We start from the raw sequence: 26,115 nt of genomic DNA, 5'->3' as shown, positions 1-26,115 counted from the left end.
CCTTGAGCGGAATCAAACCAAGTGATTGCAGCAACCAAAGGTCGCCGTATTTACAAGGTCTATCTACAGTTAACAGCCAAGAACTAATAAGGGTGGACAAAGATGATCAAAATAAAAGCAGACATCAGTGCTAAATTATGATGCAACAGTTTGGCTCATGCATATAAGAAAATACATAGTATATCACAACAAAGGCCACACTCTTATGCAATTCAGTTCACATTACTACTTACAAATGAACCTTCCCTGCCTTATAGAGATCACTCGAGAATCCATTTTTCACAATCTCCAGCACATCTCCCTCTGACCAACCGAACTTACCCTGACTTGCGTCCTGACCAACCGCAACTGATTCCTGAATCTCATACAGCAGATTTTGCCCTCCCCACCTCCCTCCCTCCCTCCTTCCCTTCCTCCACATGGCACCATGGGGGTGTTTGGCTGTGTTAGACCAGTGTTCATTAATAGACCATCATCTCTGGTGGAGATGGATGTGCAATTTATTGTGGAACAAGAAAGAAACAACCTCCGCAAGATACAACTATCTCACGGACAGGACAGGTGAAACCATCTGGATTTGCACTTAGAACAGGTCCCAAAAGTAAATTTGGAGAGCCAAGGAAAGAACCCCCCCCAAAACCGCAAAAACCCAAAACAACACACGCCATTTTGTCTCGGTTACAGGACAGGGGTGCTTGGGTCTGGTCTCAGTGCTGACGTGGAGCTAAGAGAAAGAAAAGGCGGCTGGTTAGTCAGGAACTGGTCATTGGCGGCAGTTTCCAGAGTCCTTGCAATGGCTTCTACGATGCTAGCGACAACCGTGTCATGGAGTTGGCAATGAAAGCTATGACAAGGGGGAAGGTTATCAGCAAAACAGTTCGAACCTTAGACAAGCATTTTGATGTCAAAACACAGAGTGACAATAGATGTCAGCTCAGTCCAGTCAGGGGCTGAATGCCACTTGCAGCATCCGAGTTCCGAGTTCCAGAACTATCTGGCTATGAGTTAGAGCTGACGGCAATGTAGGTAGCTGGGATGGAGTGGTTTTAAGTACTGAGTATGAGGCACGAGTGGCCACCCGCTCCATCTAGAGAGGTATGGTTTCACAGACGATGGGCGGTGGGAAGGAGATGAACGTTAAGATAAACCAACAAAACTCATAATAAAATCCATCTGTGCAAAGAAATCTGAGAACTGTGCAGTTGTGCCCCTTTGGTGTAAGCCTGTTCTCGGGGACATTTGTCAGGCTGCTTCTCTGGGGGAAGTATGAAGAAGCACATCAACGGACAGCGTGGGCTTCTCACTAACACCGACCGAGAGCTTTGCTATCGCCCAGGCAAGAGATTTTGTTCCAAAGGGCAGCCAAGGACATGGTTTCTGATCAGATGCAGACACGCCCTCTGGAGAGGGACCTGGCAGGTGTCAGGATGTCTGTTCTCAGCTGGGCACACACCAACCACCACCTACGTGGGGGGTGGGAGAGGGTTTTTGCTAGCCCCAGGAGCAAAATCGAATTGCTGAAGCTTTGAGGTTGACTCAGAGCCTTTCTTGCTTATTCTGAACCAGGACTGTTTAGAGGTCCTATATGCAACTTGATTCTAAAGCAGTGGTTCTCAACCTTTAGCAAGCATCAGGAATCACCTGGCGGGCTTCTTAAAGCGCAGATGGCTGGGCCCAATCCCCAGAGATCCTGATGCAGCAGGACCCGGTTAGGGTTTAAGAATTTGCATTTCTAAATAAATTCCCAAAGTGATGCTGATGCTGCCCATCCAGGGCCCCCACTTTGAGAGCCACCATTCTAAAATGACGTTCTCTTCTTTCGTTTAAAGGAGACAGGAATTCCAGAGAAGCTGCCCATTTAAGTATAACGTATTCAACACGTTGCCAGATTTTATTTCATCCAGTCGTGCAGCAAGTAGATCCTGTTGTCATTTCCCCAGAATCCCTAAGGGAGGTCTTTAATGCTCCCTGACAAGAGCCCTCAGAAAGGACCATCCACAGCGCCTTTCATTCCTCTTTCTTCGACCATGCTTTTTGCACATCAGCTTTTTGCTGAGGGCAAAATCCCACCTCCACTTAGAAGAGCCCGTTTCCTCTCCCAGACCACAGAAGGCTGCATGCAGAACACCAGGTAGCCAGCTAAGGCAATAAACATTCAGAAATAAAAGGAGAGTGAGCGTTTGCAAGCACACTTTAAGCCTGTACATTTAAAGCTGAAGGCCTCCAGACAACCTGATAGGGGAAGCTGTGGACGAGTGGTGTGGTTAGACATGCTCCCTAAAGCTGAAACGAGAGGGACGCGCCCTTGGAAGAGCAGAGACAACTTGAGTCCGTGTAGGGGTCGTATGGCACCTGTGGTTTATAAACAGCTTTAGCAACGAGTATTTCAAAACATAGTTCACAGTTTTTAAGAAGATCTGTGCTGATTTTAAAAACTAGAGTCTATATCATTTGAATGTTGCCTTTGTCTTTTTGAATATGATATCTATTTGGAAAAAATATTTACACTAAATTCTATGGCTGATTTGTTAGAGTATCTTGAAAGAAAACAACCCCAAGTTGGAAAGAAGCCCCAAAGACTGGATTATCCTGGTGTGATGGTTCAAGTCATTGCTCAACAGACACTGAAAGACAAATGCAGACAGTGCAGGCCAAGGACCCTTCTTGGCTTCCGGGCTCTGAGTTTGTATACTAAGGTACCAAATCCTTTGGGGTTAGTGTATAATTGCAAATGTTTGTTCTTTTCCAATTGCTGCAGGAAAAAAAAAATGTACAGTGTATAATAAACTGGTTCGCTAAAATCCCAAAGAATTCAGAAATCAAACGTCTAGCTATAAACAGTATTAATATTGTCATTGTAAACTCAACAGGTTCGATAGCATGTGCAAAGGCTTAAAATGCTTGTTAATACTGCCATCGTGAGCAACAGCAGTGTGGTTTTCAGCTTGTGGGTTTTCCTTTTTCTCTCCATGTGTGTGGTGGTGGCTGTTTTTTTGTTTGTTTCTAATCAGGGATGAGCCATGTTACAAAAGATGTAGCTGATAAGTTAGCTTTGAACAGGAGTCAGAAGTCTTTTTTTGTTTGTTTCCTTCTCAAAACACACACCTACGAACTACAAATCTTAGAACGAAAAGTTAGCTGCGCTCTGGTCGGCAGAACGCGTCTCTAAGGGTGGGGTCTGTCGGGAGTGGCTGCGCAGGGGGACTCCTCTTGGCGCTGAGGCTGCTGCCCGGGCGTATCTTCTCCTCTCTGGGGGTGGGTGCGGGGTTCTCCTTCATCTCCAGCTTTCGTGTTACCTTCATCATCTGTCTCTGACTATCGCTTGCCTGGGAATAAGGAATGTGTAACTTTTTTTTTTTAAAAGATGAAAACTGTTCCCTAAGTTAGGGTTTTGAAGCTTAGGGTTCTCCCCAGCAACCCTCCCCCCCGCCCTGCCCCGACACACATATATTCACACACTCTCTCTCCTCCCTTCCTCTGACAATCAGGAGCCAAGGTCCTGGGACACGCTGTGCCATGGCTCCTTCTGAAAGAGAGGACGGGAATCCTCTGCGTTAGGTCTCTTGCTTAATGGGAGCTTGAGGCATCTGGAGGTGGAAGCAAGGCAAACGGAAATGTTTGTGTGCAGATGAGACCAGTAACCTACCATCGAAATGCCATGGTAATTAGAAAAAAAAATCCAATTTTGATTGTCCAAGCCCCAGTTTCTTAAGTTAGGATGTGGCTGGCCAAGGAGAGTGGTGTACCGTTTGGGGAGAGGGATGGAAAAGGGACAAATCCAAGATCTGAGTCTGCCAAATGGAGTTTCGGTGGATTCTTAAATTTAGTGTTAAATATTACATATACTGTATCTCTTCCAAAGAGGCTTGTTGAAAGGCAAGGTTTTACTCTGTTCGCTGCTGTTAGTACTGACTGCATATTTATTTTCAAATAGGTCTTTTTGAGCCAGAGGGTGGGTCTTTTATTTGTCTGGGGTTCCAACCTCTGTCCCTTCCCCGTGTAGGGCTCTGCCCTGACGGATACCCAATTGACTTGCAGCAGGGAAGCTGGCTTCCAGACCCTTGGATAAGAAATGCACAGCTTTGAGGCAATTTCTTGTCTTGTCGCATGGTCAGAAAGCCCAAACCAATCGATTTCCATAGCACAAATTGTTCCAAGATTTCAGCTCTATTTCTTGGCTACATCGAAAACTAGGATAGAACTAACTGGAAAGATGAAAAGCCACTGGCTTTTGGATGGATCTGTAAGGTTTTAAATATCTTTTGCCTAAGTGGCTGATTTCATGACAGGCTAGTTCGGATCTAGAGTCCCGTGGAACCCCAGCTCGGTAGCCACACAATGTAGTAAATGGCAGAGGCCACAACGGTTTCCATTTCTCACCACCAAATTGACAACAAAAGATGAAAACAGTGGCTTAAGAACTTTCAGAGTACTGAAATCTTTGGCTTTTCAGTAGAAGACCCAAATGCCACTTCTTATCTGAGTTTATGTCAAGGACATTTCATTAGTTTGTTTAAGAAAATATTTTTCTAGAAACTAGTGACTGATGTTTAAATAATGGGCAGAATAAAAATGATCCAACTGCGGCCACTAAGAGAAAGAAAATGCTGTGAAAGGAGAGGCTTGGCTCCTCTAGCACTAGATCTGTATAACGGGAGTAGTTGTTTTCAGAAATGGCTCCTGGGAATTGTTTCCACTGTGGTCATCATGACTCAGGAGAGCAAGGGCTGTGGCATTCTCAAATCCAAGGGACGGAGACCAGAATACATAGTCAGTTACGCCGATAGGGCCTCAGAGCTCGTAAAGAACATTTCATCATAGCAGCTCTGCCATGACGTCTACTTGCTTAATCCTAACCCGAGGACTGAGACACGAGGTTGGTAATGCATGAGCTGGGATTATTGTCTACAAGTTGATTTGTCATTTAAGAGAAGTAGATCCCTTTTTAAACTTAGCAGCCAGAGCTGACTTTATGACCAGCTGTACTACAGACGTCTAGGAGTCCACAGCTGGGAAATTCTGTGTCACTGAAGTAGATCAAGCCCTTGGGCTCCTCCAGCCAGCGACTGGGAGAGGTGTGTCTACTCGGAACTGTAATGGGGGACCGCTAAATGGCCATTAGCTGGAGCCAGAGACACCTTCTACACTTATGAGACAGGATAGCCAAAAGTGTATAAAATCTCTGCACACGGCAGAGTCCTAGTTTTGTTTATAAAAATACAGAGAGCAAGCTAGTTCTGAGTCCCGGGCCGGGGGGCTTCCCCTACACTCACACAGCAACTCCAGCAGCTCCTGGGACTGAATGGCTCGTGAAGCAGTGAGCACAGCGCCGGGCACGTACGTGTGCACTCACAATAAATTATGGTGTGTCTGGCACCATGTTAAGCTCTTTATAAACTATATCCCAGGGAGGAAAACTCCACTACGAGGTAAGTATTATGTTATATGTTGTGCAGAGGGAAAAGAAGTTCAGAGGGATTTACTAATTTGTCAGGGTTAGGCGGTCACGATTTGGTGGCACCCCCATTGAAATGGGGGCCGTCGGAGTCCAGCGTCTGAGCTGGAAACGGCTACCCTCCAGTCGTCCTGCCAGTCAAGTGCCAGTCTCTCTACACAATCACGTGACTGACAATTTTCCACGGAGGCTGCTAGGTCCCTGGGGGTGGGGAATCGCATGCCACGTAAATGATATTTTAAATTAAGCTGTATCTTGCTGAATTCCACAATGCATTTGAATTGGCTATTCCAAAGATAAAAGGCTACAGAAGTTGCCCCCTCTGTTTCGCTTCTTTTATTTTCTTTAACAATGCATAGTTTTGCCTTCACTTCTTAAGGTGCACACATTTGGTCTCTGGGTCCTGAACACAGCACGACTCTGAGGCTGGCCCAGCTCTGGATATGCTGAGCTCACCTGGACTTTCCCTTGTCAAGTGATGGAGAAGCTGCAAAGTCAGGTGCTGTTAGGGACCGGTGATGGGGCGCCCCAGCCCAGGGGGATTTCTGGGGCATCTCTGGAGTTATAGACGTTTCTGTGCCAATTTTCCTAATTAATAGAGTAAAAAGTCAATTCCCAAGGTTGTCTGCCAAATCTCCCCTGGGTTCTAATGAAATGCTCCATAGGCCGGGATAATTCTTTGACATCAGGAGGGAAGGAGGATATTTGTGACACAGAACACAGAAACACCTAAGACAGAGTGGTTGTGAACTGAGGTTACTAGTTATCAGAATTCAGTGTACAGTGGCCACGTTTCCTCCTAAATAAGACAGTACTTACTTGAGAGGAGAGTGATAAAAGGATATTGTATTCAACCTTGCAAGCTGACCTGCGGGTGACAAAGGACACAAACAAGAAAGGTGACATGTCAAGTCTGTGATGCGGTCAAGCTGGTGAATTATTTAGTTGGAAGCCATGCAGAAGGACAGAGAGTGAGAGAGTCCAATGAATGAAAACAGCATTCTGACCCATCAGGGAACCATATGCTCACAGAAGAGTCAAGGAACACCACTTCAGCCTTCTCTAGGGCATATGCCTTGAGTGGGGACACACAGGCCTACTATCGTCTCCTACATCGTTTCTTTACTTTCCCCTTGAAGTCGCTGGGCATGGAAAGGAGAGAAGGGGCTTAAGATCAACCAGAGATGGCAAAGACCCCAACTGCATCTTAAGCTATTAATAGCATTTCCCTTCATTTTACTCATAGAAGGTTAAATTCCTAATTCATTAAAATAAATAAAATTTAGCATTTTATATGAAATGACAAGCCTCTGTTAAAAAAAACAATTGAGAACTTCAGTGACTGTTGTCACCAACATACAGAAACCAATATGGGCTCGAAGAGGGAGGCCTAACAGGCGCTACTAACAGCATGAACCAGAACACTGATTATTTAACCACATCCCTCTTTCCCTCTCAGCAGCAGAGCCAAATAAAACCCGTGTAGGAATGCCATCCCTCAGAGCTCCCAGAGACACCCTGGCAGCCTCACCCAGGCTAATTTCCTTCTGTGGATGGGCCTAGATGTGGCAAAGAGCCCTCTCCATGGTTCTCCACTTCTGGCAACTTTTTCTGTAGTGTTGAAGCATGGCTTTACCTATAATATATAGTCACTGATTTTTTTCTTTTTTTGGGGGGGGGGATGGGATATGATGAGGCCTTCATTTTAGTTGTTTCTAAAACACGGTTGTTAAACCGAAAAGGCTAATGGGGCATCCAAACACACAAAATCTTTGTTTCATATTGTTGGGATGGGGTTGGGAGGCTTCAGTTTCTCTCTTGCTACATTCTTCTTAGGAAAATATTTTCAAAACAATTCATAAACATATTCTGAGAAGTAGAGATAATGTATTCTCTCTGCTTCTCTTTCCTTCACTAATGGAGTAAGAGAGAGTCACTGCTCATCTAAAAATATGGAGGAGGCTTGTCTGGCCACTGGACAGAAAGCCCGACATGAAGAAATATCCCGTGGGGCCTGGTGGGGGGGCAATAGGTGTCAACCAGGCAAATATCTCTGAGCTCCCAGAACCTCAAGAAAACACTTACAAATCACAGGGAAGAGAAACACACAAGCAAGACCAACAGGGCAGTAAAAAATCTCTATGGGGAAAATGTATCCCCTTCGGGATGACTTACTAATTATGCTTATTCCCAGTTGTGCGTGTTAGGTTCGGTGAATTCTCAGCTGGATTAATAACATACCCCAGTATATACGACAATCTGTCCATCCACACCCTGCTGAACATGGGACCTACAGTTCCTCTACCTTTCTTGGAGAGATGCAATACTCTCCTACTGATTTATTTTGATAGGTGGACAGGGAAGGAGGCTGAGGACAAAGGATTCAAGGGAAGAGATACATTTATACTGACTCAGTTTCTTTGGGCCTTGCTCTTTACATTTTCTTTTTTTAATCTATGAGAAGTTGCATATTTCCCAATGATCTTAGAGGAGTATAAATCGTTAGTCACTATGTTTCCCCTAAAGGGACAAGGTCTTTTTCACTTTCCAGATCAGAATTTCTAAGAATTCATGGTGAACAGCATAGCTCTAAGAAGTATTTAAAATTTTTACAACTGTCTAGAATATGTGGCTTAAGGAATGCAATCAGAATATTCTGGAGAGGGGCGCCTGGGTGGCTCAGTGGGTTAAAGCCTCTGCCTTCGGCTCAGGTCATGATCCGCGGATCCTGGGATCCAGCCCCGTGTTGGGCTCTCTGCGTAGCGGGGAGCCTGCTTCCTCCTCTCTCTCTGCCAGCCTCTCTGACTACTTGTGATCTCTGTCTCTCAAATAAATAAATATAATCTTAAAAAAAAAAAAGAATATTCTGGAGAAGAAGGGTGGAAGAAAAGAGAAGGGACGGATTTTTCTGAGTGATGTAAAAGACCCGGCTACCGAGAGGTGGGGTGCTGGGGCCGGGTCTAGCTGCCCATACCTGGTAGGCTTCATCTTGTAACTTCTGTTTCAGGTACTCCTCCATCTTGAGCTCGTTCTCCAGCTGCCGGACTGAGTCGTTTTCATAGTTCTCATCATCTGGCCGCACGTAGGGGTCCCCGTCTTCTGAGACCCTGGGAACAGACCACAAATGGTGTTTGGAGCAAATCTTTTTTTTTTTTTTTTTTTTAAATTTATTTGACAGACAGAGATCTCAAGTAGGCAGAGAGAGAGGAGGAAGCAGGCTCCCTGCCGAGCAGTGAGCCCAATGCGGGACTCGATCCCAGGACCCTGGGATCATGACCTGAGTCGAAGGCAGAGGCTTTAACACACTGAGCCACCCAGGTGCCCCATGGGAGGAAATCTTAAAAGTAGGAGTGGAATGCATGTGTTAGCTGTGGTTTTTGGCCCCATTAACTGAGTCCCCGAATTCGCTTCTTGGCTTCAATTCACTTCAACTCAACATCTTCTGTTACCTAACAGAAAATTAAAACAAACAAACAAACAAACAAAACACCAAAAAAAACCCCAAAAAACAAAAAACAAACTTTGGAAGTTTGGAGAAATGAATGATCAAGGCATTCTCATATGTAATTTTTCTAAGGCATTTTGATGATCACTAGTCATCTGTGTTTTCCTCTGGTTTACAGAAGTGAATTAAATTGTTTGTCAGTCTTAAAAGAGGTGGCCTTATCTTTGGAGAGGATATAGTTTTCCCAGTCTGTGGGCCTTTGTAATTTTTTTTTAAGATGGAATCCAAGAACACTTTCTGTAAGGAAAGTGAGCCCTCTAGTGAAATAATGATTAAGGACATTTGTTCATAATTTATGCCCTCTGTGTGTTGGGACATGCACCCGTGTACTTTATTTTTTATAGTAGATTAAATCTTAGAATAATCAGCTCATGGGTGTCAGGGAGGTCATTCTTGAACGCATAGCTTTTGATCTTAAAAAATTTGTACTAGTTCTGAATCTAAGAAATCGTCTCAAATTGTTCAATTCTATCATGAGATAAAGAGCGAAGAATGATCTCATTCACTAATGTGTGACTCTATTCGCATCTATCCATCCCTGTTTATAAAAACCCTTTCTGAGACTAAACATAAATTCACTACCTAAATCATGTGACTAAAATATTCTCAGAGTAAAACCGGTGTCTGTTTAGATGGACAGATATTAAGACATGCCCTAAAGTGAAGAGAGCAGTCGAGTAGAAGTTTCTGGGCTGGAACTTAAATGCCACTGTTCATGTTTATTTATATCTGTACAGCATGTTCTCATTATTTTTAGGGGTTTGGGGCCAACCTAAATAGGACTGCGAGGCCTCTGTGAACTTTCCCTTCCCAAGTTCTGCAGCCCGGTGGTAGCTGATACTGTCACCAGAATGCTGGGGACAGTGGAGTGGGGGAGATTTAGCTATAGTCTTGGATTTTTGGATTAGAACAAGAAAATTTCAGATAAGCACATGTAAATGCTTCATTCTGAAAAATCAAACAGATAGGTCACTTACCAGACTATACTGCTGACAGTTAATTCACCATTTTCTTTTTTTTTTTCATTTTATTAATTTTTTCGAGTTAATTCACCATTTTCAATAAGAAGCAAATCAGATAATTCTAAATTATAGAGGAAAGGACAGGAAAGCAAACTAAAAGGAAAAGCAGCAGCCTACTGCTACTTAAAATTATGTTAGAACTGTTTTGTTTGCATCTCTCCACCTGCCTTTTCACCACTCGCTTTCCAACCACATCTCTTTATAGTTCCCCATTACTACTGGTCTGTTTACTACTTGGATTGAGATCCAAAACACTAGCCTAGAAAGGCCTCTGGTTCGTTTCTTCTTTGGGTCCTGAAAATGGCCAGTTCACTTTTGCAGACCAGTCTGCAGCATTTTTCACATTAAGCACCATCCCCTTTCTGCTCTGTAATGCCTGGGGAACCCCTCAGGTGAGCCGCTCTGTCCACCTTTCCTACGGCTACCTGAGCCTCCCTCTCTTGCAGGCTCCCCTTGCTCCCCAGCCTTCCTTCCCACCCACGCTGGGCTCCAGCAAGCCTGTCCCAGGGCCTCCCCCTCTACTTCTCAGCTTTGGGTTCCTAGGCCTGTCTGCTTTGAGTTTGAGCTGATCCAGGGACACAGACAAGTCTAGAGGGGATGTCACGGGTTCTGCTGCTTTCTGTCAAGTCACAGAAGCCTAATTGGATGAAAATCTTTGCAAAATGCCTTTCTTTCTTTTTTTTTTTTTTTTTTGCAAAATGCCTTTCAAAGGTCAGATATACACACACTCAACAAGTCCACCAGATTGGATTTCTTTATAATGAGGCTTTAGACATTCATTGATTTCAATCCCAGGTGCTTAGACAACATTGTTCACACCATTCTGAAGAGAGGCTTCTCCAGCATCACCAGGTCCTCTAAGGGCAAATACAGTACATTTAGAAGGTAGGATGATTTATCTCCTGAGCGAGTCTGTGAGTCCCTAAAGGCAGAGAGGGATTCCTTAATACTATTTTGAGGTCAACTAGCCCTGCCCCTTGGGCATGCCAGGCTCTCAACAAGCACCAGCTGGTTTTGGTTATGGCTATTCCGGGTAGTATGAAGGCAGAAAAGTCCCAACACCTGATTTAATATAGCATCCTTCTACCTCATCTGGCAGAAAAAGAAAACTAACTTCATCATCCCTTTCCGAAATAAAAAATGAAACAACCACGTTTCTATTTTCCCGTATTGCCTACAGAGTGTTGTGTTCTGAGAAAGAGCCCCCAGCTGGAGATACTCACACATCACTGCGCATGGTGCTGGGGGGGGTGCTGCCGTGGAGGTACCCAGGTTTCCGGGCGTGGATTTGCGCTAGAAAAGCCTTTTCCGAGGTGGGCGATGGAACCAGATCCTCGAACTGAGTCCGCGTAAATTCAGAATCCACGTTACTCTCTGTTTCACTCCCCACCTCTGTTAGGTACCATGGAAGAAACGAAGAATGACTTAGATTTTTTTTTTTTTTTTTTTTAATATTGGCAAATAGAGGGCTGCTGGGCTTAACATAAGCCAACCTGTACTGTGGAAAACATTAACCAGTTGTGATACATATGTCAGGTGAGTTTATTATCTTTTTTTTCCAAAATGACATTTGATACTGACATGAATTTCTAGAAAATCATTTGGTATATACAATATTGTCTTTTTATTTTTTTTTATTTGTTAATATTGTCTTTTTAAATCTCAATCATATTGAGGAGTTTTTCTGTCTTGACTGAATTAATTTCTTTTTTTATTTTTAAAGATTTTATTTATTTATTTGACAGACAGGGATCACAAGTAGGCAGAGAGGCAGGCAAAGAGAGAGATGGGGAAGCAGGCTCCCTGCTGAGCAGAGAGCCCGCTGTGGGGGCTTGATCCCAGGACCCTGAGATCATGACCTGAGCTGAAGGCAGAGGCTTTAACCCACTGAGCCACCCAGGTGCCCCTTATTATTACTTTAATACAGGAAATACAAAACTAAAATAATACATTCACTTAATATCTCAAAGTATTGTGAGTATAAACTGATAGTATTTGAAGCTTCCACAATAAGAATGTTTTAGTCACCATGTGCTAGGGCTGTGGATAGACGCCATTAGTTGTGATGTATTAACTACTGCTATTTTTATCCTATTTGGTAATCTTGATTTAGACTAGCAGCAACAATTTTTAGTACTTTAATTCTTATTATAGAGGCTTTAAGAAACCTAAATCCAGGATATTTTTAATATTGAAATTGTATTTCTTTTTTTTAATATATAATTTTTATTTATTTATTTGACACAGAGTGAGAGAGAGAGAGCGCACAAGCAGGCAGAGTAGCAGGCAGAGGGAGAGGGAGAGAGAGAAGCAGGCTTCCCGCTGAACAGGTTGCTGGATGTAGGGCTTGATCCCAGGATCCTGGGATCATGACCTGAGCCGAAGGCAGCTGCTTAACCAAATGAGCCACCCAGGCACCCCTTAAAGTTGTATTTCTTATAATTGTTTAATCTCAAACTTTGTGACTGTCAGACAACTATCTTGCTGAGGGGCTAAAGGAACAGATGAGATGTAACTGGTAAGATAGTTATCTGCATATTCATGCTGTTAAAGTTTTAAAAAACTGTGTAGTATTATTAGAATAAAGAGTCCCTCTCAATGTCATGCTCTTTATTTTCTGGAAAGATCTTTCTTTGGACATATTGCAAAGGTAAATTTCAATTTAGCCTCATTCAAATAGCCATGCATTCCCAATGAACAGAGTTTAAATGAGTAAATAAAACATTTGACTTTAAGAAATAACTTTAGCATCATGTCACTTTGGATCATGATATTATACCTTACAAATATCAGATACTACAAAAACTAGGATTACAAGTCAATTTTGGTATATTTCTTTATTCCTCTCTGTATTTTTCAAACTTTCTGCATTGAGCATGTATTAACCGTCTTCCAATCAGTGAAATATAAATAGTACTCAAAAGTCTGAATATACTAACAAAGTATCACATAGATCTTTAATATATCTTTTTCTACTTGACAATGAAATCTCTAACAGGGGCCCCTAGCACTTATCGGTCCCTCTGCAATGAGCGGACAGCCTAGAGGGGATTGGGGACTCACCCGAATTCAGCTCTTTCACAAGAGAGGACATGGTGTTCGTGATGGAATCTGCAGCGACTAGTAAGTCATTCCTTAAATTTCTTCTTGAACCTTGAGTGAAGAAGAAATGATCATTTAAAAAAAAAACACAGCTTGTCCACACCTTGTCCATTTTTATGCAGTTTATTATTTACATTGATAATCCTGAAGCAAGAGAACTTCAAAGACTTCTCCTTTTCAGAAGTGCTTTGATTCATTTTCTGAAACAATACATTGTACTTAGGGTTCATTCAACTTATTGTGCAAATCAGGACAAGTCTGCGAGTGAAAGGGACTGGCGATAAAATAAGACTAGGTGACCGGCCATAAACTGGGATGGTCCCAGGTCAGCTAGTATCTACAGCCGCCTCTTTTTAGGAAAGCTCACACAGATGTAAAGTCTGGTTTTGCAGGGAGAGCTGCACGTTGCCAGCTGCTGCTACTGTTTCTGCCATGACCTGGTGGCCAGCACATGGGATTCTGATCTCCACCACCACAGCCTCTGTTTCCCGTCAAGGCTCCTGGAGTTCCCCCTCCCTACCATTATAGGTATCTCTGGGGAGTGGGAATCCTATCAGCTGAATGCCCCAGAGCATGGGATGGGGTGGGGATTCTTGCCCCTGCTGCAAGACCTGGGCAGAAGGTGTACATCCAGGACTCTGAATTGCAACTCCGACTATGGTTTTTCATGGCAGACAAAGATTACGATGAGGTTTCAGGCACACAAAGGGTTAAATGGGTGTCTGTGGACCAGCCTGGGTGTGAGGTAGAGACAGAACAGAGGGCTCCATAACATCTTGGAAAAAAAGGGCTCAATATTCCAAACACCTGACTTGCAGATGAAGTCACAAAACATGAGTTCTTTGTGAGCTAGGGGCTGCCCCTAAGCCACGACGGCTCTTCCGGTAATTTCTCCGGAAGTAAACCTCAATGGGTAAAATAATATATGTAAATTAAGAAGTCAAGAGTCAGATAAAACAATGATAATTGAAAGCTCAGTTTGGTTACAAATGCTGTAAATTTCTTCAAGATGAGATTGAGAGGAAGGACATTTTTTCCATCTAAAAATTAAAAAAAAGTTTATTTTATATAACTTATTTTCTTTTTCAGAAGAAAAAGTCCTCTTATGGATCTATTCCTCTCCCGCAGGGTAGAGAGTACATCATTCTCTTCCTTTAAAATTTTAAGATTTTATCCCCAGACGCAATGCATGAGGGTCTCTTTCCTCATACTCTTGCTATCTCCTCTTATTATTAATGTTAATTTTTAAAAATCTGCTAAGCGAGAGGTGATATGTGTATTTCTACAACAGTTTGTGAGATTGGACATCCTTTTATATCTTTATTGGCGATTTATAGTGCTTCTTCTGTCCATATCCTGCACCTGTTTCTGCTTCAGGACTGTCTTTTCTTACTGATCTCTATATGCTTTATGTGGAGCTACAGTCGTGAAACTCGATTGCCACATCTCTGGAAATGTCTTCCTCAGTCTATTTTTTGTCTTTTGACTTTATTTATTTTTGCCTTAAAACTAGTAATCGAATAAATCTCCCTTTTCCTTAGATCTCTATGTGAGGACCTGGAAAAATGTTCATGATATACTGCTAAACTAAAGAAAATGCATCCTGCAGACCAAAATGCAATGCATGGTCTTGTCTGAGTGAAAAAGAAGAGTAGGTGTTTGTAAAAATTACGTATAATCATATATAAATGAAAAGCTGAGAAGAACCAAACTGTCTAATAGTTTGGGAATGAGACTGGCAAGGTGAGGGTCCCGTAGGAAGATTTTTTCCCCCCGAACTTTCTGTAGATTTAAAAATTGATGGCAAGAAAAAGTTTCACAAGGGTTAACATATTTCCAAAGGCACAAAACCGCTTCCCTTGCGACCCTGCTCCCCACCCCTGGTGTGCGAATGGAAAACGCAGCAGGTGGGAGAATGCGGTCCTATTTATCACTCTTGGGGCTCCTCCATTGACTGTGGAGGCTGAACCCCAGGGCCCCACGTTACAGAGGCAGTGATTCAACGCTGGAGCGACCGCTTGATCGCCGCGGGGCTCCATCCCGCTCCGGCTGGGACAGTTTAACCTCAACCTGGAGTTTGCTTGAACACCAAGAGAAGAGAGCAGGACATAAGATCTTTCGGAATTTTAAAATGGATTCCATGTATAAAGTTTCCTGGGATACCGGTGAAAGGATTTCCCTTCCTTTCATGCGCACAGACTCCTAAAAAGTGGAGCCGGGCTAGAGACGCCGAAGGAACTTAAGACTGTGAGGCGAGACACTGACCCGCCTAAGGAGTTTCCAGACCAGTCAGACGAGGGCCACCGGGGCCGAGCCGCTCGGTGGCTCTGATGAACTCCACCCGCCCAGCACACCGCGGGGTCCCACTTGCCGCGGAGGGAAGCAGAACGCAGCGACAGCCAGTGACCCCCCCCCCCCCCCCCCACTTACTCTGCGCAAACGCCTCCTGAACGTCTCCCCCGACCCCGGTGAGGGAGTCCTGAGGGGTGTGCGACGGGCTGGAGCAGGCGGACGCGGAGCGCACCGGCATGGGGATGGGCCTGCTGATGGTGTGGCTGGGGGAGGAGCGAGGAGAACCTGCCCCCTGCGTCTGGAGAGACAAGGCAAGTCATTAAAGGGTTTCCCCCAAGCCTCGGGCAAAGGTTAAAAACAGTAACCTTGAGGATTCCCCAGCAGGAGGACGTCCGGGGCCATGCAGACAGTAATCCTAAACCTGAGTTGCCAGGGCACATAATTCAGGACCACATGGCTGTAGTCTGGAGTTCGGGTTACATATTGGAAGTTAAGAATATTAGTAGAGGACTGTTCTATAGGACGCGACATGTGTGCCCGTGTAATGAGGCTACTGGTAAGCGGTGATAATTACAAGGTGTGTCTGTTTCCTCTTCCAGGGAAGTTCCCTGTAGAATAAAAAGACATTTCAGGATAGAGTTTGAAATATAAGCTAGGAGACTCTTGGGGATGGATGTGGTTTGTATAATTCCTAAATTTTCAATCTCTCTGTCTTGGCATGATCTTTAGAGGATAATTTATAGGCTAGATCATGCCATGTAATATCGTGCATATGGAGTCTCCAATTAAGGATCAAATGAGGCACAAATTGTTTAATCCCTATTTTGGGGCAAAAGTTCACTTTGTCAAATTGCTCTGTGACTCGATTCAAATGGGGAAGAGAAAAGAACTCTGGGTTTCTAATTTTCGGCTATTGTAGGGATTTTTGGCCACATTTCCTGTAGGGAATGTCCTTCTCTGCATCTATGAAAAAGCAGTTATTTTAGCAATAAGAACAGTGAGATTTAAAAGTGAGTAAAGAAAAAAAGTAGAAAACAACGAAAAGCCATTTCTGTCTGTACTACAGTCCTAGGCATGGATCTGTTCACACCTTGAATTTCACAGCTTTGTTTCTACAATGAGGTTTCTTGGAAAGCTTTCCCATGTTATGATAATTAGTCTACGAAGGAAGCCAGTCATGAGTAAGGAAATGCCATGGGACCCTCAGGTGCATTGGGTGTTCACATAAACTCCATTCCAGTCTGTTGGGTCCCGCCAGGGAGACGGAGGACTCTTTCATAGCAAGACCTAGAGACTGACCATCAACGCATTCAGACCCAGGGACATGCCCCACGAGAGCAGTGCTCTGGAGTATTCGATTTAGACTTTGCTGTGCGGTCTGCTTGCAGTTAAGACACACAACATCAGTTCTGGAGAATGCCATGCTGTTAGCTTTCTGGGGCTCAGCATCACACACAAAAGTCAAATCTATAAATTGAGAAAAATCTAGAATTAGAAAGGAGGCAAAAGTGAACAGAGCAGAGCAAAGTACTCATGTGACGCCGGTGGGCTGGGGATGCCACTCTTTCACTCTCAACAGTACCTTGAATGGTCTGTCCGGGCCCAGGGAAGAGCGTGACGCTTGGCAGCCTGTGGCCCCAGCCTGCTCAAGGATGTGTCTGGTTTCCCCCAGCAGACTTTGCCAGCTCAGTCTCATTAACCACGAAACCTCTGCTTCTGAGCTACCGTGGTATCCTCCTGTTCCCCACACCGATAGGAAACGACTTCACTTTTGCGTCGTGCTTTGCCAGGTAGAGGGGTTTTCATGTGCCTCCCCACTGACTTCTGTCCACGACCAACCGCACTAGGCATCATTACTCTAAACGTGCAAGTGTGGGTCGCAATGCCCAGAGAGGTAAAGAGGATGGCTGGGGGAGGTCGAGCGGGAGAGCCTGGCCTGGGGTCTGAGCACAGATGCTCTGGCTACCCTGGAATGCAGGGGCCCGGCTGTGTTTGGGCTTCTGAGGGGCCCTCAAAGGAGTTCCTCTGCCCTGAGCCAGGCAGGGCCCCTGGCAGGCTTCTTGCCCTTACCCGTCCTTTTCCCCAGGGACCAGTCACACAGCAGGGAGGAGGGACTGGGATGGGAGGTTGGACAAAGGGGTTGAAGGAAGGAGGCTCCTCTTGGTTATGCAGCTGGGTTACCCCCTCAACTCTGGGGAGCCAGACCCTCTTCTGGGGTAGGAGTTTCCTAATAATAATAGTAGTAGTAGTAGTAGTAATAATAATAATAATAACAATAATAATACAATGGCACTTTTTTATGTAACTTACAGTGGCCAGAGCACTTTTACATACATTGTTTGGTTTCATTCTCCTCATTATTGGATCTAGGAATGATAGTTGCTTATATTCGAATAGGAATTTGCCGTCTATAAATTAATTTAACCCCAACTATTTCACTTCATCCTCCTAGCAACTGTATGAAGTATTATGTTCCCATTTTTCAGGTTAGCCAACTGAGGTTCAGAGGTGGCAACTGGGTTACCTGAAGCCTCCAAGCTAGAGAATGGCAGAAACAAAGTGGATCCCCCTTTTGTCTACAAGTCTGGGGCTTTCCCACAGCCCCACAGTCGCTTCTGAGGACCAAAGGCATCAGGACCACCCATCGCAGGTTTCCCTAATGAGAAAGGTTTAGCAGCCTGAAGCTGAGAAGGTGCAGGGCCTGGCCCCATCCGTGATATTGGAGTAGCAGCCTAGGGCTTCTGGCTGGGCTGGAGGATACCTTTCAGTTGCCGGGTTGCAGGGAGAGTGTGAGTGCCCCAGGGGTGGAAGAGCCTGCGGGCTGTTTATCAATCACTACAGAAATGCAGGTGCAAATCTCTTATCTGCAAATCTGAAATCCAAAAAGCAACGTACTTTGTTTCATAAGGATTTGAAACTGTGTATATATGCTCCCTGCACTGCACGACCTTTCTAAAGCCCCAGAGGTTCTGACTCCTGGGACCCGTCTGGAGCCAGTGACTTCAGATGTGGGACTGTGGGTGTGCATTTCAGTATTTTAATGGCTATCCTGGTGCTGCTTGCACACGTTGTTGGGCTCTCCAGTACAGGGAGCCCGCGGGGCTGCCCCTCTCCCTTCCCCGCCCCGCCTTGGGCACTAACCCTGTCCTTGGAACCTTCCTGTCTGTAAGCCTCTTCCTTCCCCTTCTGCTCATGCCCTGAGCTTTCCTGCAGTGTTTGAGGCATTTCCACTCCCAGTGCTCCCTGCTTCGTACTGCCTGGTCTCCAAAACCAGCTTTCCCCACTTCTTCCTGTCTGCTTCCTTCCTTCAAAGCCCCTATTAGTGGTTCTGTGTTAAGAGACAAATAATTGACTGTAGTTATGTGGTAAGGGAGAAACAATAGACTGAATCTAAATTACACCACTGTGTGAGCGACGGAGAGCCACCATCTCCTAATGAATCTCTAATTGGTGCAATTTCAAGCAGTCTGATTGTGTGAAGACTAAGTGGAGATTCTGTGCTGGAGACCCGATTCACTGGCATCTTCCCTGCAACGCCCAACACCCACCGCGTGTCCAGACTCTGGGGAGGGGAGGGCCCTGGCTCCCTGGGGATCATGTCTCTTTGTCTGGACACTGTCCAGTTTGATGTATTTCCTGGGGCCTGCTGCTGGGAATGCCATCTCTGGCCTTTCTTCCAGCTTTCTCTTTAGGGTCACTAGGAAAGGGCAACTGCCTCTTGGCATTGGGGTAGATCAGTGGAGATAACACTGGGTTTCATTTTCAGGTGGTGAACCCTATAGATGGTGGCCTCTGGCCTGGTCGTGAAGTCTGGTTGTCTGCTAACAACTCAGAAGAGATAGTGTGCGTAATCTCTGAACATCCTTTCCTGGAAATTACTTGATGATTAATGGAGAGAAGACTTAAGGGACAATGGTCCATGCAGATCAATAGAGATCTAAAATTCCTGAGAGAACAGTTGATTTATGGAAGAAGGAAAACATACATCATACTTGGCAAATTTAGAATAGCTCGCTTCCTAGCGAATAAATGAAAAATTCATTTCTTCCCTCCATCCTCTGAATCCTCTCAACTTGCTGGTGTATCAATTTTTAAGAAGGCTGACAAAATCCATACATTTTTCTGATTCTTTTCCAGGAAGTATTTTGGTTTCCTCTCAGCACCAGAAAGGAGGGAGGCTTCAGGAAAAGGACCAAATGTGTAATCGCTGAAACAGCTGTTCCTGGAGATGCGGCTGAGCAGATGACCGCGAGACAGGGGTGGACACCCTCCCCGTGGCTGAAAAGTCTGCCTTTCAGGTTTGGCTGGGAACACAGCCCAGTCCGCCTGGTTTTCATTAGCAGCTTGAGAAGGTACAGCAGAGCAGTGTTTGGCTATGTTTGACCCTCTTGTCATCCTTTCATACAGTACGCATTCACTGACTATCCTTAAAGAGATTGCTGTGTCCACAGTGCTGTGGGGACACAGATGAGGTGACTAATTCTGACAGGTCAGGCAGGAGGCATCGCTTGCCTTGCATCTTAATAGTGGAGATTTCGGGGCAGAAGAGAGGATGTGTTGCAAGGAGAGAAGAACATTCCAGGCCTTAGCGTGTCATGAGCAAGGGAAGGGAAGCGTGAGGGAGCCAGGATGGTAGATGCACCGGTTCATCATGGGGAACGAGGACACTGAGGCTGGTGAGGGGTGGTGCCAGGTTTGGGGGTCTCTGATGTCATAAAAGGGGCTAGATTTAATCTGAACTAGGTCATCTCCTCAGGTTTTTAAGTAGAGAAATAATTTTTACTTTCCTAGAATTAATGGACTAACCCCTGATTTTAAAAAAGGTAGTGAGGGGTACCTGGGTGGCTCAGTGGGTTGAAGCCTCTGCCTTCGGCTCAGGTCATGATCCCAAGGTCCTGGGATCGAGCCCCATATCAGGCTCTCTGCTCAGCACGGAGCCTGCTTCCCTTCCTCTCTCTCTGCCTGCCTCTTTGCCTGCTTGTGATCTCTGTCAAACGAATAAATAAAATCTTTAAAAAGAAATAAATAATTAATTAAAAAGGTAGTGAGGGGCGCCTGGGTGGCTCAGTGGGTTAAAGCCTCTGCCTTTGGCTCAGGTCATGATCCCAGGGTCCTGGGATCAAGCCCCGCATCGGGCTCTCTGCTCAGCACGGATCCTGCTTCCTCCTCTCTCTCTGCCAGCTTCTCTGCCTTCTTGTGATCTCTGTCTGTCAAATAAATAAATAAAATCTTAAAAAAAAAAAAAAGGTAGTGAGAGAGAGTGAGAGAGTCTGAGAGGATATGTTTTGAAGACTAGATGTTAGTCCTAATATCGCAGTTGATTATTTATGAGATGAATTCTCCTCCCTCCCCCAACTCCCCTATTCCGCCTGTGACCGCGTCACCCCTAGCCACAGGATACCCACCAGAGAGGATGGGCAAGGCAAGGCAAGGAAGGTAAAACTCCTCATTTCTGGCCTGTTCATGTTCCACAATGTGTTTCAGAGAAGTGGGAGCCTGAGCGACCAGGATTTCCTGAGTTCATAGGGCCTCCAGTTGTAAAGAGAGAAGAGAATGGGGGCAGGAGATAGGATTTGAAATGTTTCACTTTCCTGCTCTGACCGGGACACTGAGTTAACGGCAGGGAGGAGGAGGGAAGGTGCTTGTGTATGTGCATGTGTGTAAAATAGGGGTCCAGTTAGAAAAGTTTGCATACTGTTGGACACATGTGTCTCCATCTATCTGCAATTTTATACTAGTATCTGACATGCATATCGTATTTTACAAAGTGCGTTCACATCCATTATCTTTGAAAATCTACGCAACAACCCTCTGAGCTGTGTTATTATGAGTGCGTTTTTAATGGATTCCTGGGAAGTTAGTTGACTTACTCAAGATCTTCCAGGTGTGATAGAAGAGTGGGGAGCCCTCCGATCAGGTCTAACACCAGTGATCTCTCTACAGAAATTTTTATTGAGACCTTACATTCTGAACTCAAAGTCAGGATATCTGGTTTTAGGTTGGGATGTGATATTTGGCACTGGAAGCCTACCAGAAACTGAAACATATTGTCACTGCCATTACACCCCAGCTGCCTTCATTACTGAACTTTTTATGAGTGTTCTTTTTATGGTTCCTTCAATAAATCTTAAAGATACACAAAGAAGAAAGAGGGTAGGATAGTTTTGATGCAAGTTTTGTAAAAAAAAAATTTATTGCTTATGATACCATAATCATCATGTTATATTACAGGCACTATTTTTTTTTAAATTCATGTTCTCTCCTCGAGGGGAATAAATTCATGCATTACCTCTAACAAGAAACAGTATAAGTAGGAATTATATATACCAGTATAATAAAATACATTGAACCACACAGACTTATGATAAAGCAAGTAGAGGTTATTAAATCAAGCACAATTTGTTGTGCGCAGTGTCTGAAATCTGATTTTACAAAGAGAATGTCCCCAAGGGGGTAAGGCTCATAAATAAAAAACCAGAATTTAGAAGCACACGCCAGACTAAAACCTCTAAATTCTCTCCTTAGATCATGTTATACCAAAGGAAGTCTATACATTTGGATGGCATAAGTTCATTTCCTTGTAGAACCGCCTGCTCCAGATCGGGGTAGGACAGGGTTCTGTCTTTAATTTCAGCTGAAGGTCAGTGTCATAATCAGCCACTTGACATCTGCTGCTGCATTACTTAGCTCATTACTTAGTGCTCCTCCTCTAAAGCTCTGAGGGAAGACTTCCTTTTTATATTTCATGCCAAGCGAAATTTTGGTCCCCTGAGAACTGGCATTTCGGTTCTGATAAAACCACCAATTATGTTTTTCTTTTCTTTTCTTTTTTTTTTTTCTCGTCTCCTGGGCAAAAAGCTCCGAGGCACACGCTTGCTGCTCAAGATGAGCATATTGGCGTTATCTTTTTTTTCGTTTCTGATTTTTCTGAATTTATTTTATGAAGTCATTGTTGATGACTTTTGTTGCAAACTATCTCGGGTCCTTTTCGAGAAGAGGCTTGAGCGTACAAGCAAATCAAATGAGGAAAGACGAGTAAACGGGTCTCCGTGCCCAGACAGCGCACTGCTGCCATCTGGACGGTGCCCACGAGAACCTCTGCAGCAGGACCCAGCTGAGGGCTGCCTCTCCCAGACTGCGGAGCTAGGGAGGGCTCCGTGGGAGGAGCGGGAAGGCAAGGAGGCAGGACACTGCTCTACGTGCTCAGCCTCAGCCAAGCTTTGGCTCTGGGCAGCCATATGTTCGTGAACCCACTGGTCCACTGAGCCTTTCCAGAACAGGTAGCCTGGGAAGAGATAGGAAAGGGGGTCCAGGAGGGACCTTGCTCAAAGGAGGCTGACTGTCTAGAGGATGACTGCCCTCTCTCTCCACTTGGCAGAAGAAGGTTATAGCTGAGCCTTTTTTTTTTCCTTTTTCTGTGCACATGCTAAGTCAGAGACAGGAAAGAAAAGAGGCTGTTGCAAAGAGAAGCGGCACAGCAAGGCGTTCTTGTCTAGCATGATCTAAGTGTGTTGGAAGTATAATAGCAATACCCCGCGTGTGGCTTTACGGGCAATGACACAGGCTATACGTGCCCGTCCTTCACCCAGGGCGACTCTCTCTCTGTCAGATTTGACTCTAGTCGAGTAAATTTTTTTCACAAAATACAAAATAGTGTCATACATTGTCTTTATTGTCTGACATTACAGATTAGTTTTACACTTTCCTTTTTTACAGACCGTGGGAATGAAGGGTAAAAATGTGTCCAGCATTTTGCAAACATTCTTTGTTACACACAAACACACACAATGAATAATAGGAAAGAGAATACAGAAGAATAAAAGGTACGCTGAAATCGGACAGGCTGTGGTTCTAATCGATCCCAGGAAATAACATGAAACTTCCTGCTAACACTAGCAAGAGTACATGCACTTGACATTAAAGCTGCTGTTATTTTGCTTCTAGTTTGTTATTGTTATTTTTTGAGTATGCTACTCCCTCTGCTGGCCCTGGACCTGACCACAGGGTCAGACAGAGGGTTCCAGTTTAGACTACGGTTATGAGAGTCACGGTGCTCCTGCTTCCGGAGAAGACATAGGTAAGGGCCTTGTGAACTCCCAGAGCAGAAAGGTTCTTGGTGATAAGAGAAAGCCTGAAAGTTACCTATTCTTTTGAGATTATTATGAACCAATGGTAGGGATTCTGCTTGCAAGAACTAAACAATGGACAGTGTTTCTCTTACATTGAACACATTTTGGTGACAGGGAGGACAGAGCTTAATACTTATGCAATGAAAAGAGATGCAATTGGCTGACTTTTTTATACAAAGAGGTCCCATGCCTTTCCATTAAAATGGATACTAAACTAATTGGTTGACAGCATGAGAGGATGTAGAGCATAGCTTGAATCTGTGGGCTTTTTCTAGTGTAACTTTAGTGGCGGTGGTAGGCATCTCTCTACTAAGAGAAGGGTCTGATCAACAACCCAGAAAAGCATGAGATTGGTTTGAAATGTAGACTGCTGGAGATCTAGAAAGGTTCCAACAAATTATAATTTTTTCCCCTCTTCTAAAAGATATAATAGCTCTTGTTTTGATGCTGACAGTAGTAATATTTATAAAAAATGCTAAATTTTGTATGTGTCCATTCAAGCACTACATTGAAAAGGAAGCAAATTAGTATGATTTTTTTTTTCTCTTTCCAAACTGAAGCATGAACATACATTAGAGGCAAAAGCAATGAGAAAAACAGCAGGATGGCAGGCCCCTCCACAGTTAGTTAAGACCTGCAGTAGGGAACATAACTTACTCCCTGCTTCAGTTCTTCTTCCTACAGAAAGATTGAATCAATAACAGTTAGATTACCCAGGGTTCCAGCAAGAGCATGTACACAGTGTGAGGGAACGCAAAGGGGGGGAAACATCAACATGGCTTTGATGGCCACCTCTCCTACCTTGGTGACTTTTAGTTCCACGTCTCTTCAGGTATTTGAGACAGACCATCTCTTTCCTCCCTGTGTCCATACATCTTTCAACACAGTCTATCCCTCTCTCCGGGTGTTTGTACATCCTGATCTGATAGATTGTGCTCGGGTGTGCTAGATGGATGCCAAGATGGCTGGCGGTAAGTGGACTCCTATCCCATCACTATGCTGACAGAAGCTATGGGAATATAAGTCTGGGGGGGGGCATGTTTTCAAGGTTTCCTGTCATTCAGTGAAGGGAAAGATGAGATCGACCCTCTTCATTTGATATATTTGAAAAGGAAAGCAGAAAGAACTGTTCTGGATCATCCAGTGAGATAATAGGGCAGAACAGTAAGAGGTTATTAGTTATCTAGTCCTATCTTCATATGTACAGTACAACAAAAAGTGAGTTCTATGCTTTATGGGTCTAATACACTGAAAAGGAGATTTTGTTTAGAGACGATAAAGCATTCCCAACACTGATGGCAGGAAAAGTTGAATAAAGAATTAAAAAAAAAATTAAAAAATTAAAAAAGGGGCGCCTGGGTGGCTCAGTGGGTTGAGCCTCTGCCTTCGGCTCAGGTCATGATCTCAGGGAGGGTCCTGGGATTGAGCCCCGCTTCGGGCTCTCTGCTCAGTGGGGAGTCTGCTTCCCTCTCTCTCTCTCTGCCTGCCTCTCTGCCTACTTGTGATCTCTGTCTGTCAAATAAATAAATACAATCTTAAAAAAAAATAAAAAAAGAGCAGAGAAAACAAAAGAAAGAAGCGTCACACTTACACCTGGGCCAGGACACAGGTTTCAGCAAGTATTTGTCAAATAAATAAAAGAAAGAAAGAAAGGAAGGAGGAAGAGAGAAAGAAAAGAGAAAAAAGAAAAGGAAAGAAAGAAAAAGAGGAAGGGAGAAACAATAAATTCTGGTGTGTCAGGGATGCGGGAGAACCAGGGACCTAAAGTAGGGACGTCTGTCTCACAGGTGAGCTGCCCCAGGGACCTGGCCTTCCTCACTCCATCAGAAGTTTCCATTCCTGCCTTTGGCAAGTCCCCTTTCCAATCCACAGAGGTTCCTGCTTGCCTACATCAGGCAGGCCGACCATATAGCTCTTACTCCTCTACTGAGCTGACTGTGGCCAAGGGGCCATGATTGCTCTCTCTGTGACTTGGAATGTGATTTAGTATATACCGAAAAAGGGAATAGAGATATGAAAGGAAGAATGCTACTTCCCAGGGAGAATAACATTATAGTACTCGGCAGAGGACCTCCCTAGGCCATCTCATTAAACCCCCTCCCCGCAGAGAGCAAATACCTATTTATAGTTTGCATTTGAGACTCACAGAAGTTATGTGACTTGCTGCTAAAGCCACACAGATGAGGTAAAATGTTTCACTGAAATTAACAGTTACTGGTCTTAATAAAACTATAGTCACCCCCAAAATTTCATGGCTGTATCTTCATTTTCTGAGTTAGACATTAGATTCTGTTCACTTTATTCAGAATTATTGAAGCTGTTAAATGTAAAATATTCCTAAATAAATCCAGCTTTATTATTTTTAAGTACATAGGAACTGGAAATAAGCCAAGAAGTTGTCCTTTGAAGGTCCTCAGTGGTCTGGTTCCAGGAAATGGATAAGAATGAGACTTGTCATTGACTGCTATCATTTGATGCATCTAAGAAAAGGTCTTAATATCTGGGGCTGAAGCCATGTTTTGGGGTTAATCACATAATCATTGGAAAAATAATTGCACATTATGTATGAAAGATTTTTACAAATGCCATAGTCAGAGGTCTAGGAAGTAT

At 44.3% G+C, this 26,115-nt stretch overlaps 1 protein-coding gene across 15 annotated transcripts in view; it reads right to left on the bottom strand.

The window, feature by feature from the left end:
• Positions 1–582: 582 nt before the first annotated feature.
• DTNA (dystrobrevin alpha) overlaps positions 583–26,115 on the bottom strand; it is a 137,783-nt gene continuing 112,250 nt past the window's right edge. For 8 of the 15 annotated variants that reach the window (XM_046024777.1, XM_046024782.1, XM_046024783.1 and 5 more), the window contains 6 exons: positions 15,515–15,674; positions 13,046–13,135; positions 11,206–11,374; positions 8,430–8,562; positions 6,275–6,323; positions 583–3,326 (listed from right to left, as the gene is read on the bottom strand). In XM_046024777.1, the coding sequence (XP_045880733.1) occupies positions 6,306–6,323; positions 8,430–8,562; positions 11,206–11,374; positions 13,046–13,135; positions 15,515–15,674 (570 nt within the window). In that variant the 3' untranslated portion in view covers positions 583–3,326; positions 6,275–6,305. Of the gene's footprint in view, positions 3,327–6,274; positions 6,324–8,429; positions 8,563–11,205; positions 11,375–13,045; positions 13,136–15,514; positions 15,675–23,027; positions 24,184–26,115 lie in introns of those variants that run through there. The other 7 variants (XM_046024786.1, XM_046024789.1, XM_046024794.1 and 4 more) reach the window with 2 other exon arrangements.

The sequence above is a fragment of the Meles meles genome, chromosome 12 (assembly GCF_922984935.1).
Source record: "Meles meles chromosome 12, mMelMel3.1 paternal haplotype, whole genome shotgun sequence".
Classification (NCBI taxonomy): domain Eukaryota; kingdom Metazoa; phylum Chordata; class Mammalia; order Carnivora; family Mustelidae; genus Meles; species Meles meles.
Note: the sequence above shows the minus strand (reverse complement) of the source record. Positions and strands in the feature narration are given on the sequence as shown.